The sequence below is a fragment of the Leptodactylus fuscus genome, chromosome 3 (assembly GCF_031893055.1).
Source record: "Leptodactylus fuscus isolate aLepFus1 chromosome 3, aLepFus1.hap2, whole genome shotgun sequence".
Lineage (NCBI taxonomy): Eukaryota > Metazoa > Chordata > Amphibia > Anura > Leptodactylidae > Leptodactylus > Leptodactylus fuscus.
Window position 1 is genome coordinate 80,250,805 of NC_134267.1, and position 19,146 is coordinate 80,269,950.

Genomic DNA, 19,146 nt, shown 5'->3' on the forward strand with positions numbered 1-19,146 from the left:
TTTGTTATATGATATTTTATCACACATAATTTCAGTCACATTACATGTCTCTTCCATATTAATAACCAAGTCCCATTTTCCAGCTAAACCTCTACAATATCAAACAGCAGGCATCTCTTATTCCCTTTTAACCAGTTCAAGACATTTCGCTCAAGTAATTTTGGATAAGGAGGGTATAGCGGTATATTTTAATGGTATTTTATACTAGTATTTTTATTTTATCACTGATTTCAGGTGAAGAGGGGGTATAACATGAGGTTTTTCCATTTTTCTGTATTTATGTTAATATAACCAAGCATTCATAAAATGCATCTTAAGGCTAAGGCACTATGTAGAGAAACACAGCAAAAATAAGAAAAACAAAACATTATACCTATAGGGAAACCACCGGTATTTCTGTAAAATGCAAAGCATTTCCACTGTGCATATTTTTCTGCAATACATAGATGGGATTCACTAGAATCCTACCCATTTTTGCAGGGACTGTAAAACGCTGTGCTTTTATGCTGCGGCATTTACGCCACGTGGTGCCTTGGCAGGGACCCGAGAATAGCTGGCAGGGACCCGAGAATAGCTGCTGGTGTTGGAAAATACCCTGACAGCTTAACCCTTCAGATGCTGTAATCAATAGCTATTACAGCATCTGGGTGCTTAGGGGTCAAGATCTCTCACCCCTTCAGATTCCCCTCAATCTTGTCTAAGGGTAGCCATGGTAGGCAGGAGCCCAATCAGCAGCCTCCTGTCTGCCTTCCTTTATTGCACATAGGGAGACTAGGTGCAATGTACTGCAATACAGAATTATTGCAGTACGTCGACCTGGGTATCAAGAGATGCCAGGTCCCAGTCTTATGTATTTAAAAAAAAAATGATCCAAAAAAAAAAAAAAAAAAAAACTGTAAAAACCAACTACAACTTTCCCCACAAAAAAAGAAAACCTGACATAACTATCATCAAAACAGTAATAAACTTACATATGACCCCACAGGAAGTTGTTTAATACAATGGTGCTGAATTTAATAAAAGCGGCAAAATAGAATAAAACCAATATAAGGGTGCATTCACACTGAGTAAACGCTAGCTTATTTTGTAGAGTAAGGGTGCATTCACACTGAGTAAACGCTAGCTTATTTTGTAGAGTAAAATTACACTTGTAAATTTTGCTATCCCATTGACTTCAATGACATTTTACAGGCGTATTTTTACAGGCGTATTTTTTACAGGCGTATTTTTACACTTGTAAAAAAATATCATTGAAGTCAATGGGATAGCTAAATTTACAAGTGTAATTTTACTCTACAAAATAAGCTAGCGTTTACTCAGTGTGAATGCACCCTAAAATTACACTTGTAAATTTTGCTATCCCATTGACTTCAATGACATTTTACAGGCGTATTTTTTACAGGCGTATTTTTTACAGGCGTATTTTTTACAGGCGTATTTTTACACTTGTAAAAAAATATCATTGAAGTCAATGGGATAGCAAAATTTACAAGTGTAATTTTACTCTACAAAATAAGCTAGCGTTTACTCAGTGTGAATGCACCCTAAATATGGTATCATCAAACAAAGCTATCATGTCGCTTCTTAGTACACAGTAACATCACAACAACAAAATGCATGGCCCCACAAAAATACTAATAAAAGTTAATCCAAACATTATGTGTACCACAAAATCACGCCACCAGAAAGTACAACTTGCCATGCAAAGAATAAGCTCTCAGATGGCTTACTGACAAAAGTTCTGAATTTTCGAGGACAGAAATGGAAACTTTGATAAAAATAGCAAAACATTAACACCCAAACTAACCTGCGTCATTAACGGGTTTAATATGTTTATGAGAGTACTCTACATTGCTTTATGTCACTTTTGATACTTTATACTGCGTACTTTATTGTAAAACTGTAAAAACAAAGGTTTAAAAAAGAAATAGAATTTTTTAAATAATTCTGTTCATTGTTTTTTCAAAGTTACTTTTATTTTATATATTGTGTTCCCCATATGGTCAAAAGGGTCATATTAACGTTACAATTTTTTCCCCCTATAACTGGAACTGGCATTTTAGCCCCATAGAGCCTTCTGACAAGCACTGCAGAGCTGATTTTGGTCCAGGTCTGCCAAGACTCACCAGCTCCTGCAGTAGAATGCCAAGACTGCATCAATATTCAGTATTACACTGTGTATTTACCGAATAGTGAGGAAGACCGTGTAACTGACCACCTCTTCCTTCTTTATGGGCAGGCTACTTAAAGGGGATGTCCAGACTAAAATTTTATTTATTAATTAGGCCAGGGGAGGTGAATTTTTTTTTTTTTTTTAAAAACCATACTCTCCTACCCCTGGTGTTCTAGCACTTCCCTGCATTGGTCTGGTCCTGCAGTTTTCTTCCGGCAGAAGTACCCGCCAAATGTGACAGATGAGACCAATCAGCGACCTCAAGAAAGGAATCGGAAGTCAATACCTATGACATCCTCAGGTCCCTGCCTGAGTCCACTAATTGGCCTCAGTGATCACATGACTTCTGAGGCCAATCAGCGGCCTCAGCGAAATGGAATCAGGACATCACAGCCAGCGTGAAATTCAACAGCAAGAAGACAGCTGAGTTGCAGGACTGGACCACTCTGGAAGGATCCAGGAGCAACGGGGACAGGTGAGTATATATATATTTTTTTCCATCTCCCTGGCCTGATTAAAAAATATTGTTTACCCTGGACAACTATTTTAAATTTCTTCTCTTACAGCTGCAGACCCAGGAGCGACCATCAAGCTGGGGGCCACAGCATTTTACAGTCCATGCATTGTGGACGGGATTCTAGCAAATCTATTTACACAGTGAGGAAAAATACGTGCAGCAAAGATGCTGCGATTTCCAAAACCGTTGCAGTTTTGGAAATTGCAGAATGTCAATCGTTCCTACGCAAACACTGGTGCTTTCCCTATAGGTATCATGGAAACAAAAGTCCACAGAGGAAACTTCTGTGGGCTTTCTGTAAAGAAGTGCTGAGGGAAAAAAATACAATATATTGTTGCTGCGGTTTTTCCCACAGCGCTTTTTTGCTGTGGCCAGTTACATAGGGCTTTCACTTTTCATTTATATTATTTTCTTGGAAGCTGAGTGGCAACCAATGTTATCATTCTCATTCTCACAGGGATGACCTCCCAGATGTCTAGAACATACGTAGTGAGGTCACTTAGCAGTGTGATCACTAGGTCTTCAAGTGCCCAGGAAAGCTAGGAAACAACCTATTGTTCCTTTAATAATGTTCCTCAACGCGTTTCGCCGTAACTCATTAGGAGGATAATATCGGAGTACGAACGTAAAACATAAATGCACTCATTAGCATAATACCATACCATCTCAATCCCAATGAACTAATGATATACAAACAGTGGCGTAACTACCGCCATAGCAGCAGAAGCAGCTGCCACAGGGCCCGGGACATTAGGGGCCTGGCGACAGCCGCTACCGCTGCTATCATTATACTCGGGGGTCTTTTCGGACCCCCGAGTATAATGATTGGCGGACCGGGAGAGGTACAAAACATAAAAAACACTGTTACTTACCTCTCCACGATCCTGCCAGGCCTCCTTCCTTGTTGTCTGACATCTCTGACGTCACATGAACCTGGCCTGCGTCCAGGGTCATGTGATGTCCGACGTCATTGCAGAAGGACGGCAGCGGAGGCTGACAGCGTAGGAGCCGGGGGACAGGTAAGCAACAGTAGTTTTTTTTATGTTTTTATTCCCCTGGGTCTCCGATTATTATACTCTGGGGTCTGAAAATTGTTTATGGGTGTCCACAGTGGGACATAATACTGGGTGCAGGGGCCACTATGGGGGATAATGCTGTGTGCAGGGGCCACTATGGGGGAAAATATTATGTGCAGGGCCCACTATGGGGGATAATACTATGTGCAGGGCCCACTATTGGGGATAATAGAACGCACAGGAATGCGTAGGAGGGGGTCGGTCGAAGTCTTCGGCGTCGGTCGGGGGGGGGGGGATGTCAAAAGTTCGCCACGGGGCCCCACCATTCCTAGTTACGCCACTGTATACAAACAATCCAATTCTATGTGAAAAAAATGGCAAAAATAATAAAAATTTATTTTTATTGATATGCGTTAAAAAAAATGTATATCTTGGGTATAAATATATTAAATTTATTAAAATATTCTATCCAAATAGTGTACTGGTGTCTTTTTTAATCGATGTTCGGAATGACATACTATTCTACTATTCCCATTCCAAAAAGACCTCCAAAACCCAAAAGCAACATAGGTTTGGGTCCCAAATCTTTAGTATTCCCAAGTCCTAAAATTTGCCCTAGGAGAGATGACTAATATTGGCACCAACCAAAAATACTGTAACACCGTAGCTGCTACTTATCCCGCAGCTGTAAACCAACTCAATGAATGTTTTGAGTTGTATTAGAAAGCCTGTTACAACATAATAACAGATGGACCCTTTATTGATGGACTAGAGACGCCCTCTGCAACAAACTATCACTTCACACAACTAGATACTGCTATGGTTATGAAGATAAATAGACCAGAGGACATATATACAGGGGTTTCATAGACTTACCCTCTCCCTGTTGCCACTACAGGGCCGTAATGATATAATGCCACCACGTACCCACAACTACGTCTCAACGTGTTTCGCTTTGCATTGGCAGAGCTATAATGCAAATGGCCACTGAGTATCAGCCTCACAGTTCACCAGTATATCTATACCCTGCTCTGGAGATTACTACTTCCATGCATGAACAACCCACTTCTACTAGAACTCCAAAACTGCCCCATTAAAGATAGATTGTGGCAATAAACTGCAGTAAAAACTGCACTTCCCAGCACCCTAAGGGTGAGTGCCAGTACTTGGATGTCAGCTGAACGCGGCGTCTATTTTATTAGTCTGAATAAGAGTAAAATAGAGATTAATTCCTAGAATGAAACTATTGTGTCAAAACAATGTACTGTAAGTATTTTTAGCATATGTATCATGCTGCTGTTGTTAATACTTTGTTTACTGGAACTGCTGGGCAACAAACACCAAGCCTTGAAATCTGAGAACCGTATAATGGGGTAATTCCTAGTTTAAGGCCCCTCCCCCCCTCCATTGCTTCAAATCAGCATTGAAGGACATTTGATTTAACAAGGTGAGGTCCAGAGGTGAAGATCTTTCCTGTGATTACTGCATTTCACTAATGCTAATTTTAGAAGAGGATGCGAAGTGGCGGTGAGTCTGCCACTATCAGTCAGATGCTGCCATCTAATGAACTAAGTGGCTGCTTCTGCTCTCCAGACAACAGCAAATTACTAATTCTTCAATAAAGTAAAGAAAAAATAAATAAATAAACAACACATTAATGTTAACATGTTTTCAGATGCTCAGTAGAGATTTCATCATCAGTAAAAGAAGGGATACTTTGTATCACTACTCTCTTACGCTAGGTTCACACCTGCGTTCACGGTCTCCGTTCTATGGTTTCCGTCTTCCGGGTCCGGCCGTGCGCGGCGGTGAGCGTTTTAGGCGTACTGCATGTCCGACTCTGTGTCTGGATTATAAAACCCGGTTTCGCGGAGGAGAGCGCAAAACGCTCACCGCCGCTCTGTTTTAGGCAGGAAACGGAAACCTCAAGTACGGACACCTGGGCGCAGATGTGAACGAGCCCTTAGGCTAAGGCCCCACACTGCGGAAATACAGCGGTTTATATTGCAAGTTTTGCTGCATTTTTTGGAGCCAAAGTCAGGAGAAGATTTCACAGAAGGGAAACTAACAGATTCCTTAATACTTTCCATTCCTGACTTTGGATCAAAAAAAGCTGAAAAATCTGCAACAAAAAAACTCTATTTCCACAACGTGGGCTGGTTGTTTTAAGGTGCTTGAAAACTGGATGGGATTCTGGGATGGGATCCACATATCGCAAAAAATAAATCTGCAGCAGAAATGCTGCAATTTAACAAAACGCTGATATTTTTTTTAAATCGCAGAATGTCTATCATACCTATGGAAAAAATAGTGTTTAGGTATAATAGAAGCAGAAAGTCCAAAGAAGAAAACTCTATGGATGTGGGGAAAAAACGCAATGAGATTATACTGTGTTTTTTCCCACAGCACTTTCGGGCTGTGCTTTGCTACATGGGGCCTTAGTGAGATTCAAAAGCCAAGTTTACTTCTGTAGGAGATACTAGATAGGTGACACTGACAGACAAGGCTACATTATGTAGTGGCCATGAATGTTATTGCAGCTCTCTGCCATGCAAGACAATACCAGTATATATATCAGTATATAGAATATAAGGAGCTGTGCTTAACATAACAAGAAAGATGTTGAGGCTGTAGTGTATCAAAGCAGTTACATAGTATACCAACCCTCAACTCCAAACAATAATAGCTACATAATAGCTGTGCTAAGTACATGCATACAATATTAGTGCGAGGATGGAATAACGTGTGGCTCAGTGGTGAGTACTGTAGCCTTGCAGTACGGGAGTCCTCGGAGTTCTAGGTTTGCATCCTGCAAGTATTTACGTGGGTTTTCGCTCACACTATAAAGACATACTTAAAAGGAATGTAGATTGTAAACCCTGTATGGGAGAGAGGATAACAATATCTGTAAAGTGCTGCAGAATATGATGGTGCCATATAAGTAAGCTAAATAAATACATTTTAGCACATACAGACGCCTGAAACATCAAACATTTTGCTCACACGCTTCTTTCAGGTTATGTGACCTTTCACCATTTTTTACTTCTTTTTACCATGTTTTTCCAAAAATAAGCACCAGCTTGAATTTGCAGGATTTTTGATAAATGTAGCCCTAGTTACAGTCGGCATCTCCAGTGCTAGGTTATGCCACATGACGTCACAGAGACAGACAAGAAGCATACCGTAACTCCCAATCGTCCTGTATAAGTGTCCCGCTACCTCCCACCATGGCAGGGCAAAATTATTATGATTTATTTATAGAGCACTATTAATTCCATGGTGCTGTGAATTTGTGGGCTTACATACAGTACACAGAATATACAAAACAAATATAATAATAACATTGACCAACTGGCACAGTGGGATAGAGGGTGTTGTCCGCAAGGGCTTACAATCTATAAGGGAAAATCTCACTAGCTCGAGTCCTGTCTCCTGCCTCCCATGTCTGCCTTCTGAGTGCCGCCTCCTGGGTCCCGCGTCCCGGCTGCTACTATGCTGTGGGTTTGGTTACCTCTTAACCAGACCTTAGCGTAAAGGAGAGTGCCAGTAAGTTTAAGACCCCACTGACACTGCACCATCAACTGTGAATGTAAGTTTGAGTTACGGTTACTAACCCTAGTCTCAGTCCTAACCATTTTATCCAGAATGATCAGAAAAGATTACGATTTGCTCCGGTGCCTGAAAAATAACACCTTCCTCAAAAATAAGGCATAGCCTATTCTTCTGAGAAAAAAAATAATAAAAGACCCTGTCATATTTTCAGAGAATGTTATGATTTATTCTTAAAGATTTGCATTTTTACCTTGGATTTTGTCATTTTTGGCGGTATATTTGTAGTTGGCACACAGAATAGCTATGATGTTTGTATTATGCCCTTGTTCTTCGATAGTACCATGATACTACAGCATGATCCAATGAATACTACGCATTGAACCCAATTTGGCTGGTTTTAAGAGGATATATAAAAAGGAAGCTCACACGAGACTACAGTAATTGCCTAAAATATGACGCACTCTATAGTTTTGTACAATACACCATATTATCTTCAGAGAGAATTTTTTTTTATTATACATGTGCACGAGTATAATAGGAATTTGATCACAGTCACATACTGTAAGTGAATAGATCTACTATAAATGGCTTCTAACATATAAATTCCACCTTTTCCACTATGATTCAAATTGAACTATTTATTCATCCATAGACATCAATGAACATTCAAAATCTCCTGTTTGCTTTCCTGCTTTGACATTTTAGTGATGTGATCAATATCTGTACAGTCTCAGTGGCTGCCATCAGGTCTGCTGTAGATATAAATACCTGACGCTTTATTATGAGCATTGATGATCGATTGCTGCTTTCTTCTTTGGCGATGATCCTGATTGCTGGCGCACCACTAATTAAGTACCCAATATAGTGAGCTATAACAACGCTATTGGTGGATTAATTGTGTCTAGAAGCCTCTGCTTCACTGCACTGCTATTATTTTAATTTGCTTTTCCTCTGCATGAATGGCAGGGAAATTGTTACACAGACAGCTCTGCATTCATCTGTTTAAAAGCAATATGTTTTACCATTTGTATAATACAGATAAAAACATTCTATGACCTCTAAATATATGTTTTTCATTTATTTTAAATAAGAACCACCCTCGGTGGACAGTCAAATGGGGATAATCATCTGAAACGGTGACAATGAGGTGCATGTTGCATAAAAATTAATATGGTTTGATAGTTACAAAAAAAAAAAAGAATTGGTAAATGAGAACCTGCTAGCTTTGGAGGAAGGCAAACTGATGGTCTTGGAACATTTGCCTGTAAAGATGGCACTAGAGAAACAGTTTTTCTTTCTTTGGCGGGAACTAATTTGTACTCATTTTCCCAGAAAAGACAACTATTGCATAATAAAGGAGAGCAGAGACCTTCCACGTCCTCTGGCACTCACAGTATTATACACAATACACCAAATTCAGTGCAACGTCAGATTTCCCGATGTGTGCCATGGTGCAGGAGATATTTGAGCTATTAAATTTACCACAGACATCTCTCCAGCAGAAAATTCCACTAGTGGGAAAAAAACGCTAGCAGTACCCATTGAAATCAATGGGAGGCTTTTTTTTCCAGCATGGAAAATTCCACACCAAATTCCTCACCATTTTCCTCCGTATGAATGGACCCTAAAGCCTTGCAGTCACAGTCATGGATGAGTCTTGCTTATTCCTGAGAAGCCTCTATCCCTGCCCACCTGGTTTGACAGTTTCCTCCCAATAACTGCGTATAGTGAAGAAGCTAAAAGCTCAAATGTGTCCATATGTTCCATGTTCATCGAAATTTCCACTGGTAAACAATAGGTCAGTAAGTTTATATATACGGTGACTAAATTTGGACATGTCTATGTTGAAATATCACAAGCCACAGCAAACTCTCAGATACTCGCTTGACTCTTTATCTAACACAGGGGTCCTCAAACTTTTTAAACAGTGGGCCGGAGGCAGAGCAGGTCGCACAAGCATTGGGAGCGGTTCCCTCCAAATTTAAAGTGAAGTGTGCTCCATGGCCTGGCCCAAGCTCCCCAGGAGCTTCATTATAAATGCACGCCTGCCGGCGTTGTCGGCAGGGCCAGACAGAAGTGCTTGGAGGGCCGCATGTGGCCCTTGGGCCGCAGTTTGAGGACCCCTGATCTAACATCTATAAATTTTAGTGGAGAGGGTCATGTACGCGTACAAGTGATCAGATACAGGACGCACACCTATAAGGTAATATCTTATAAATGTGACGGGAATACCCACTTAACAAGTACAACTGTGGTTTGGGCTCATAATTGCTGAGATGTGGTCTAGTCCATGAGATATCCATGTCTGTGGTAAGACACAAAGATATAACATTTGGTTTCGGATTGGGAGGACCTTTTGAACCTAATTTTGGTGTATAGTAAAACTATACAGTTATAATAAGCGCTCATTAACATGAGGTGGGCAGACTGAACGGATTCTGACATTTGCTATGTTGTTACGTCTGAATCCACCAATATATTTTCATATAAATGTCAAACCCATCATTCATAGAAAAGCCTGCAGCCAAATGCGGAGAGTGAAACTGAAGGCCATTTCAGACTTTAAGTTTAATTCCAGAAGTCTTATGGTATCCATGCTTTGCTGACCAGGCTATGTACCGTACTTCATTATCTATATTTACTGTATAGGGAACCTGTCAGGTAAACTGGCCCCATCATGTGCAGAATCAAGTAATGGCCTTTCCATTCCTGCCCCCACAGTAATCTTTCTGCCATAGAAAAGTGAAGTTATAAATGTTTGAAAACATAAAAAGCCATATGTAAACGACACTACGTGGTCATGGTGGGCAGCTTCATTCTAGTCACATTGTCCGCTTCTTAATCATGTCTCCTGTCAATCACATCTAGGAGGCGGACAGTGTGACTAGGCTGAAGTTGGTCCCGCCCACCACGACCACTTAGGTTAATTTGCATATGTATTTTATTAATTGAAGACATTTACAACTTCACTTTTCTGCAAAAGAAAGATTACAGAGGGGCGGCAATGGAAAGGGAAATACTTCATCCTCCACATAATGGTACATGTCAATGGTATAAAAACCACCTGATAGGTTTTCTTTAAGAGGACTCAGGTGGACGTGTCTACTTTAGTAGATTCTTGTACTTCTAATCCAATTTCTAGAGCGTCTTTCCTTATATTGCTGTTTCCTCTGTTACATCTGATAGAAATGTATGACCAGGTTGACAATGGTTGTGCCTCTACTCAGTGAGTAATTATATGATGGTGACATTGTCTAAGGAGACAGCCCCAACGGGAGACACCAACTTGTCAATTTATTCTTCATTTTTTGATCGGATTCACAGGTAAACAGCACAATACTGAGTTACAAGAACAGTTAGCCTAGTATTGTATGGGGAATTCATGTAAGAAGGTATGATTTATAGATGTAATACATAGCCATAGCCAGCTATTCTGGAACATGTGTTTTTTACACTAGTAGTTTATACACTCACCGGCCACTTTATTAGGTACACCTGTCCAACTGCTCGTTAACACTTAATTTCTAATCAGCCAATCACATGGCGGCAACTCAGTGCATTTAGGCATGTAGACATGGTCAAGACAATCTCCTGCAGTTCAAACCGAGCATCAGTATGGGGAAGAAAGGTGATTTGAGTGCCTTTGAACGTGGCATGGTTGTTGGTGCCAGAAGGGCTGGTCTGAGTATTTCAGAAACTGCTGATCTACTGGGATTTTCACGCACAACCATCTCTAGGGTTTACAGAGAATGGTCCGAAAAAGAAAAAACATCCAGTGAGCGACAGTTCTGTGGGCGGAAATGCGTTGTTGATGCCAGAGGTCAGAGGAGAATGGCCAGACTGGTTCGAGCTGATAGAAAGGCAACAGTGACTCAAATAGCCACCCGTTACAACCAAGGTAGCCAGAAGAGCATCTCTGAACGCACAGTACGTCGAACTTTGAGGCAGATGGGCTACAGCAGCAGAAGACCACACCAGGTGCCACTCCTTTCAGCTAAGAACAGGAAACTGAGGCTACAATTTGCACAAGCTCATCGAAATTGGACAATTGAAGATTGGAAAAACGTTGCCTGGTCTGATGAGTCTCGATTTCTGCTGCGACATTCGGATGGTAGGGTCAGAATTTGGCGTCAACAACATGAAAGCATGGATCCATCCTGCCTTGTATCAACGGTTCAGGCTGGTGGTGGTGGTGTCATGGTGTGGGGAATATTTTCTTGGCACTCTTTGGGCCCCTTGGTACCAATTGAGCATCGTTGCAATGCCAAAGCCTACCTGAGTATTGTTGCTGACCATGTCCATCCCTTTATGACCACAATGTACCCAACATCTGATGGCTACTTTCAGCAGGATAATGCGCCATGTCATAAAGCTGGAATCATCTCAGACTGGTTTCTTGAACATGACAATGAGTTCACTGTACTCCAATGGCCTCCATAGTCACCAGATCTCAATCCAATAGAGTATCTTTGGGATGTGGTGGAACGGGAGATTCGCATCATGGATGTGCAGCCGACAAATCTGCGGCAACTGTGTGATGCCATCATGTCAATATGGACCAAAATCTCTGAGGAATGCTTCCAGCACCTTGTTGAATCTATGCCACGAAGAATTGAGGCAGTTCTGAAGGCAAAAGGGGGTCCAACCCGTTACTAGCATGGTGTACCTAATAAAGTGGCCGGTGAGTGTATAAATCATCGCCATTCCACCTCAGTTTTTTGGGCACATATAAGTTTTCAGTTATATATTGATCTTACTAACATCAGTGGGATCCATTGGTCCCAGACTTCATATCCAAGCAGCAGCGGGTATTTTTCTAGTATTAGCTATAGTCCCCTGTAAGTATGGTATAGTACAACACTAAGGTGACATATTCCTGCCCCAAGCATGCCATTCCAAGTGGCACAAACCATGTGACTCAATGCCAGCCAGCCCTGACCGATTCCCATATTCTGATGCCATACAAATCAGATCTTATAGAACCCATTGAGATCTCATCTATTAGGAGCACACTAGTCACACTAGCAGGAGCACTAGCCCCAGGAGAGGTAGGCAGGAGCACTAGTCATACTAGGCAGGAGCACTAGCCCCAGGTGAGTACAGGAGTACTAGCACCAGTAGGCAGGAGCACTAGCCCCAGGTGAGTACAGGAACACTAGTAATACTAGGCAGGAGCACGAGCCCCAGGTGAGTACAGGAGCACTAGTATCAGTAGGCAGAAGCACTAGCCCCAGGTGAGGTAGGCAGGAGCACCAGCCCCAGGTAAGTACAGGAGCACTAGCCCCAGATAATTACAGGAGCACCAGCCCCAGGTGAGTACAGGAGCACTAGTACCAGTAGGCAGGAGCACCAGCCCCAGGTGAGGTAGGCAGGAGCACTAGTCATACTAGGCAGGAGCACTAGTCATACTAGCAGGAGCACTAGCCCCAGGTGAGTACAGGAGCACTAGTCATACTAGCAGGAGCACTAGCCCCAGGTGAGTACAGGAGCACTAGTCATACTAGGCAGGAGCACTAGCCCCAGGAGAGGTAGGCAGGAGCACTAGTCATACTAGGCAGGAGCACCAGCCCCAGGTGAGTACAGGAGCACTAGTACCAGTAGGCAGGAGCACCAGCCTCAGGTGAGGTAGGCAGGAGCACCAGCCTCAGGTGAGGTAGGCAGGAGCACTAGTCATACTAGGCAGGAGCACTAGCCCCAGGTGAGTACAGGAGCACTAGTCACACTAGCAGGAGCACTAGCCCCAGGTGAGTACAGGAGCACTAGTCATACTAGCAGGAGCACTAGCCCCAGGTGAGTACAGGAGCACTAGTCATACTAGGCAGGAGCACTAGCCCCAGGAGAGGTAGGCAGGAGCACTAGTCATACTAGGCAGGAGCACTAGCCCCAGGTGAGTACAGGAGCACTAGTCACACTAGGCAGGAGCACTAGCCCCAGGTGAGTACAGGAGCACTAGTACCAGTAGGCAGGAGCACCAGCCCCAGGTGAGGTAGGCAAGAGCACTAGTCATACTAGGCAGGAGCACCAGCCCCAGGTGAGGTAGGCAAGAGCACTAGTCATACTAGGCAGGAGCACTAGCCCCAGGTGAGTACAGGAGCACTAGTCATACTAGCAGGAGCACTAGCCCCAGGTGAGTACAGGAGCACTAGTCACACTAGCAGGAGCACTAGCCCCAGGAGAGGTAGGCAGGAGCACTAGTCATACTAGGCAGGAGCACTAGCCCCAGGTGAGTACAGGAGCACTAGTACCAGTAGGCAGGAGCACTAGCCCCAGGAGAGGTAGGCAGGAGCACTAGTCATACTAGGCAGGAGCACTAGCCCCAGGTGAGTACAGGAGCACTAGTACCAGTAGGCAGGAGCACTAGCCCCAGGTGAGTACAGGAGCACTAGTCACACTAGGCAGGAGCACTAGCCCAGGTGAGTACAGGAGCACTAGTCATACTAGCAGGAGCACTAGCCCCAGGTGAGTACAGGAGCACTAGTCATACTAGGCAGGAGCACTAGCCCCAGGTGAGTACAGGAGCACTAGTACCAGTAGGCAGGAGCACTAGCCCCAGGAGAGGTAGGCAGGAGCACTAGTCATACTAGGCAGGAGCACTAGCCCCAGGTGAGTACAGGAGCACTAGTCATACTAGCAGGAGCACTAGCCCCAGGTGAGTACAGGAGCACTAGTCATACTAGGCAGGAGCACTAGCCCCAGGAGAGGTAGGCAGGAGCACTAGTCATACTAGGCAGGAGCACTAGCCCCAGGTGAGTACAGGAGCACTAGTCACACTAGCAGGAGCACTAGCCCAGGTGAGTACAGGAGCACTAGTCACACTAGCAGGAGCACTAGCCCAGGTGAGGTAGGCAGGAGCACTAGCCCCAGGTGAGTACAGGAGCACTAGTCACACTAGGCAGGAGCACTAGCCCCAGGAGAGGTAGGCAGGAGCACTAGTCACACTAGCAGGAGCACCAGCCCCAGGTGAGGTAGGCAGGAGCACTAGCCCCAGGTGAGTACAGGAGCACTAGTCACACTAGCAGGAGCACTAGCCCAGGTGAGGTAGGCAGGAGCACTAGTCACACTAGCAGGAGCACCAGCCCCAGGTGAGGTAGGCAGGAGCACTAGTCATACTAGCAGGAGCACTAGCCCCAGGTGAGTACAGGAGCACTAGTCACACTAGGCAGGAGCACTAGCCCCAGGAGAGGTAGGCAGGAGCACTAGTCACACTAGCAGGAGCACCAGCCCCAGGTGAGGTAGGCAGGAGCACTAGTCATACTAGCAGGAGCACCAGCCCCAGGTGAGGTAGGCAGGAGCACTAGTCATACTAGGCAGGAGCACTAGCCCCAGGTGAGTACAGGAGCACTAGTCACACTAGGCAGGAGCACTAGCCCCAGGAGAGGTAGGCAGGACAATACCGCTACTGGCTCTGTCATGTCATCACTAACACTTTACAGCTCAGTCTGAATTGTCACTTACAATTGCATTCTTCATCAAGGCTTTAACGGTGAACCCTTCGGTGGTAGAGGCGCCCTTGCCCCTGGTCTTAGCGCTCTCTGCCTGAGCTGCCTTGTCGCTGCTTTCGATCACCATATTCTCAGTCCTCAGCTGATGAGAAGCCGCTAAACGTAACGTGAACTGCGCACCGTGAGCCGGAGATTGGTCCTCTTGTTTACGACCGTTACCAAGACAACAACGGCACACGCTGACCCTTGTTGCTAGGCGACGCGTCAACTGAGTTTGTGACGTAACATGCGACCCGGGAAACCGCGTAACACTGCGGCTCAATCCCGACTATCCCGGCATGCCGTGCAGTACTGCGCATGCTCTGTTCTGTGAACGCGTGATCATTAGCGTTACCTGCCTGACAGTGGAGCTAGCTTACGTATTTACTGAATACTGTGTACAGTGACCGTGTACAGCCATATGGAGCGCTGAGGTTTTACAGGCGTATGTAAAATAATATTTAGCTGCTGGCAGGGGAGTAACTAGCAAAGGCTGGGCTCCATCGTAACCTTTTGACGTCCCCCACATACCCAACATAGCACCCACTTTCCTGACCCCCACACGATATAATGCCCAATCTACATACACTAAAGTCTCAAAGTGGCCTCCAGGCAGTATAACATCTCATAGTGGCCCCTGCACACAGTATTATGCCCCATAGTGGCCCCTACACACAGTCTAATGTCCCATAGTGGCCCCTGCACACAGTCTAATGTCCCATAGTGGCCCCTGCACACAGTCTAATGTCCCATAGTGGCCCCTGCACACAGTCTAATGTCCCATAGTGGCCCCTGCACACAGTATTATGCCCCATAGCGGCCCCTGCACACAGTATAATGTCCAATAGTGGCCCCTGCACACAGTATAATGTCCAATAGTGGCCCCTGCACACGGTATAATGTCCCATAGTGGCCCCTGCACACAGTCTAATGTCCAATAGTGGCCCCTGCACACAGTCTAATGTCCAATAGTGGCCCCTGCACACGGTCTAATGTCCCATAGTGGCCCCTGCACACAGTCTAATGTCCCATAGTGGCCCCTGCACACAGTCTAATGTCCCATAGTGGCCCCTGCACACAGTCTAATGTCCCATAGTGGCCCCTGCACACAGTCTAATGTCCCATAGTGGCCCCTGCACACAGTATAATGTCCCATAGTGGCCCCTGCACACAGTATTATGCCCCATAGTGGCCCCTGCACACAGTCTAATGTCCCATAGTGGCCACTGCACACAGTCTAATGTCCCATAGTGGCCCCTGCACACAGTATAATGTCCCATAGTGGCCCCTGCACACAGTATAATGTCCCATAGTGGCCCCTGCACACGGTATAATGTCCCATAGTGGCCCCTGCACACGGTATAATTTCCCATAGTGGCCCCTGCACACAGTATAATGTCCCATAGCGGCCCCTGCACACAGTCTAATGTCCCATAGTGGCCCCTGCACACAGTCTAATGTCCCATAGTGGCCCCTGCACACGGTATAACATCTCATAGTGGCCCCTGCACACAGTATTATGTCCCATAGTGGCCCCTGCACACAGTATAATGTCCCATAGCGGCCCCTGCACACAGTATAATGTCCCATAGTGGCCCCTGCACACAGTCTAATGTCCCATAGTGGCCCCTGCACACAGTATAATATCCCATAGTGGCCCCTGCACACAGTATAATGTCCCATAGTGGCCCCTGCACACGGTATAATGTCCCATACTGGCCTTCACACAGTATAATGTCCCATAGCGGCCCCTGCACACAGTATAATGTCCCATAGTGGCCCCTGCACACAGTCTAATGTCCCATAGTGGCCCCTGCACACGGTATAACATCTCATAGTGGCCCCTGCACACAGTATAACATCTAATAGTGGCCCCTGCACACAGTATAATGTCCCATAGTGGCCCCTGCACACAGTATAATGTCCCATAGTGGCTCCTGCACACAGTATAATGTCCCATAGTGGCCCCTGCACACAGTATAATATCCCATAGTGGCCCCTGCACACAGTATAATGTCCCATAGTGGCCCCTGCACACGGTATAATGTCCCATACTGGCCTTCACACAGTATAATGTCCCATAGCGGCCCCTGCACACAGTATAATGTCCCATAGTGGCCCCTGCACACAGTCTAATGTCCCATAGTGGCCCCTGCACACGGTATAACATCTCATAGTGGCCCCTGCACACAGTATAACATCTAATAGTGACCCCTGCACACAGTATAATGTCCCAGAGTGGCCCCTGCACACAGTATAATGTCCCATAGCGGCCCCTGCATACAGGGTGTGTTCACACGAAGTTTTTTGCAGACACATTTTGACGCTGAATTCGCCTGCAAAAACATGTCCCATTCATTTCAATGGTAGTTACTAGCCTTTTTTTCCCCCGCTAGAGATTTTTTTCAGCTAGTGGGAAAAAGAAGCAACATGCACTATCATTCCGCAACTGAGTCAATCACGGCGCCCGCAGCTCGAGACTCATTACTGATTAGGCCCATTCATTCAGGCCTAATCAGGAGGGGAACCCTAGTGGGTCTAATAGATGCAAAAATAAAAAAAGTATTAAAAATTCCCTAGAAAACATAAAAGTAGTTAAATACTGTGAAACACATACACATTAGATATCCCTGTGTCCGAAAACGCCCGCTCTACAAATCTATAAAAAAAAATTTCCTGTACGGTAAACGCCGTAGTGGGAAAAAAAGTCAAAAGTGCCAAACCGCTATTTTTGAACTGTTTTGCCTTTGATAAAAATGTGAATAAAAAATGATCAAAGCAAAATCAATTCCCCAAAATGGTAGAACTAAAAAGTACACCCGGCCCCGCAAAAAAGATGCCCTATGCATCCCCATACACGGAAGTATAAAAAGTAACGGGTGTCAGAATATGGCGACTTTTAGAAAAAAAAATTTGGCACAGGTTTGGATTTTTGTTCCTCCTCACTATGCTCCACTCAGTTGGCCTCAACGACACTGCGCTCTCCTGGTTCTCCTCTTATCTCTCAGACCGCACCTTCAGTGTATCATTTGCGGGCTCTGTTTCCTCCCCTCTTTCCCTCGCTGTTGGGGTTCCTCAGGGCTCGGTCCTAGGCCTCCTCCTCTTTTCTCTCTACACAGCCCCCATTGGACAAACCATTGCCAGATTTGGCTTCAGGTACCATCTTTATGCTGATGACACCCAATTATACACATCTTCCCATGACATCACCCCTGCACTCATACAGAACACCAGTGACTGTCTTTCTGCTGTCTCAAATATCATGTCATCACTCTTATCTGAAACTAAATCTCTCCAAGACTGAACTACTACTGTTTCCACCGTCTAATAGATCTTTCCCTGATATATCCATTGCAGTCTCAGGCCTTACTATAACTCCTAGGCAGCAGGCCCGCTGCCTCGGAGTCATGTTTGACGCAGACCTTTCCTTCACCCCTCATATTGAATCACTCGCACGTTCATGTCACCTCCACCTCAAAAACATCTCCAGAATACGCCCTTTCCTTACCAGAGATATATTAAAGCCACTTATTGTCTCTCTGATTCATTCTCGCCTTGACTACTGTAACTCCTTACTAATCGGTCTTCCCCTCACTAAACTCTCCCCTCTACAATCCATTCTGAATGCAGCGGCCAGGCTCATCTATCAGGCTAGACGCTGCAGCGATGCCTCTGGTCTGTGCCAGTCGTTACATTGGCTGCCTATTCATTATAGAATAAAATATAAAGTTATCACCCTCATCCACAAGGCTCTCCATAATGCCGCACCTCCCTACATTTCCTCCCTCATCTCTGTCTACCGCCCAACCCGTGCTCTCCGCTCACTCAATGACCTAACACTTACATCCTCTATTATCAGAACCTCCCACGCTCGTATACAAGATTTCTCCCGAGTTGCACCACTTCTCTGGAATGCTCTACCCAGGACAATCAGATTAACTCCCAATTTCTACAGTTTCAAACGCAAACTAAAGACACATCTTTTCAGACAAGCCTATCACAATGTCTAACGTAAACCCTTAACCCTCCTCTGTCCCCGCTTCCCACATTTCCCCACATGATATGATGTCATCTCAGGATAACTTTATAGGTCCAAGCACCATCCACATGTTACAGGACACGACTGGTGACGGCTCATAAAGTTTTATGTTTGTGTAATGACAGTCACCTCTATTACAAAAGTGTCTGACCTCTGCATAAGTAATACCACCCCTGCTACCTCTTGTGTCACCCCCTCTACCTCATAGATTGTAAGCTCTTGCAAGCAGGGCCCTCAGTCCCAGTGTGTGAAATGACTTTCTTTGTAATGTATCTTTCTGTCTGTATTTGAACCCTACAAATTGTACAGCGCTGCGGAATATGTTGGCGCTATATAAAATGTATTATTATTATTTTTGTTAAGGGGTT

At 44.8% G+C, this 19,146-nt stretch overlaps 1 protein-coding gene across 1 annotated transcript in view; it reads right to left on the reverse strand.

The window, feature by feature from the left end:
• The window catches only part of PACRG (parkin coregulated), a 469,474-nt gene extending 454,451 nt beyond the window's left edge, over positions 1-15,023 (reverse strand). Inside the window, exon 1 of the mRNA XM_075267841.1 lies at positions 14,714-15,023. Coding sequence (XP_075123942.1) covers positions 14,714-14,827 — 114 coding nt within the window. The 5' untranslated portion in view covers positions 14,828-15,023. The remainder of the gene's footprint in view (positions 1-14,713) is intronic.
• Positions 15,024-19,146: the final 4,123 nt, after the last annotated feature.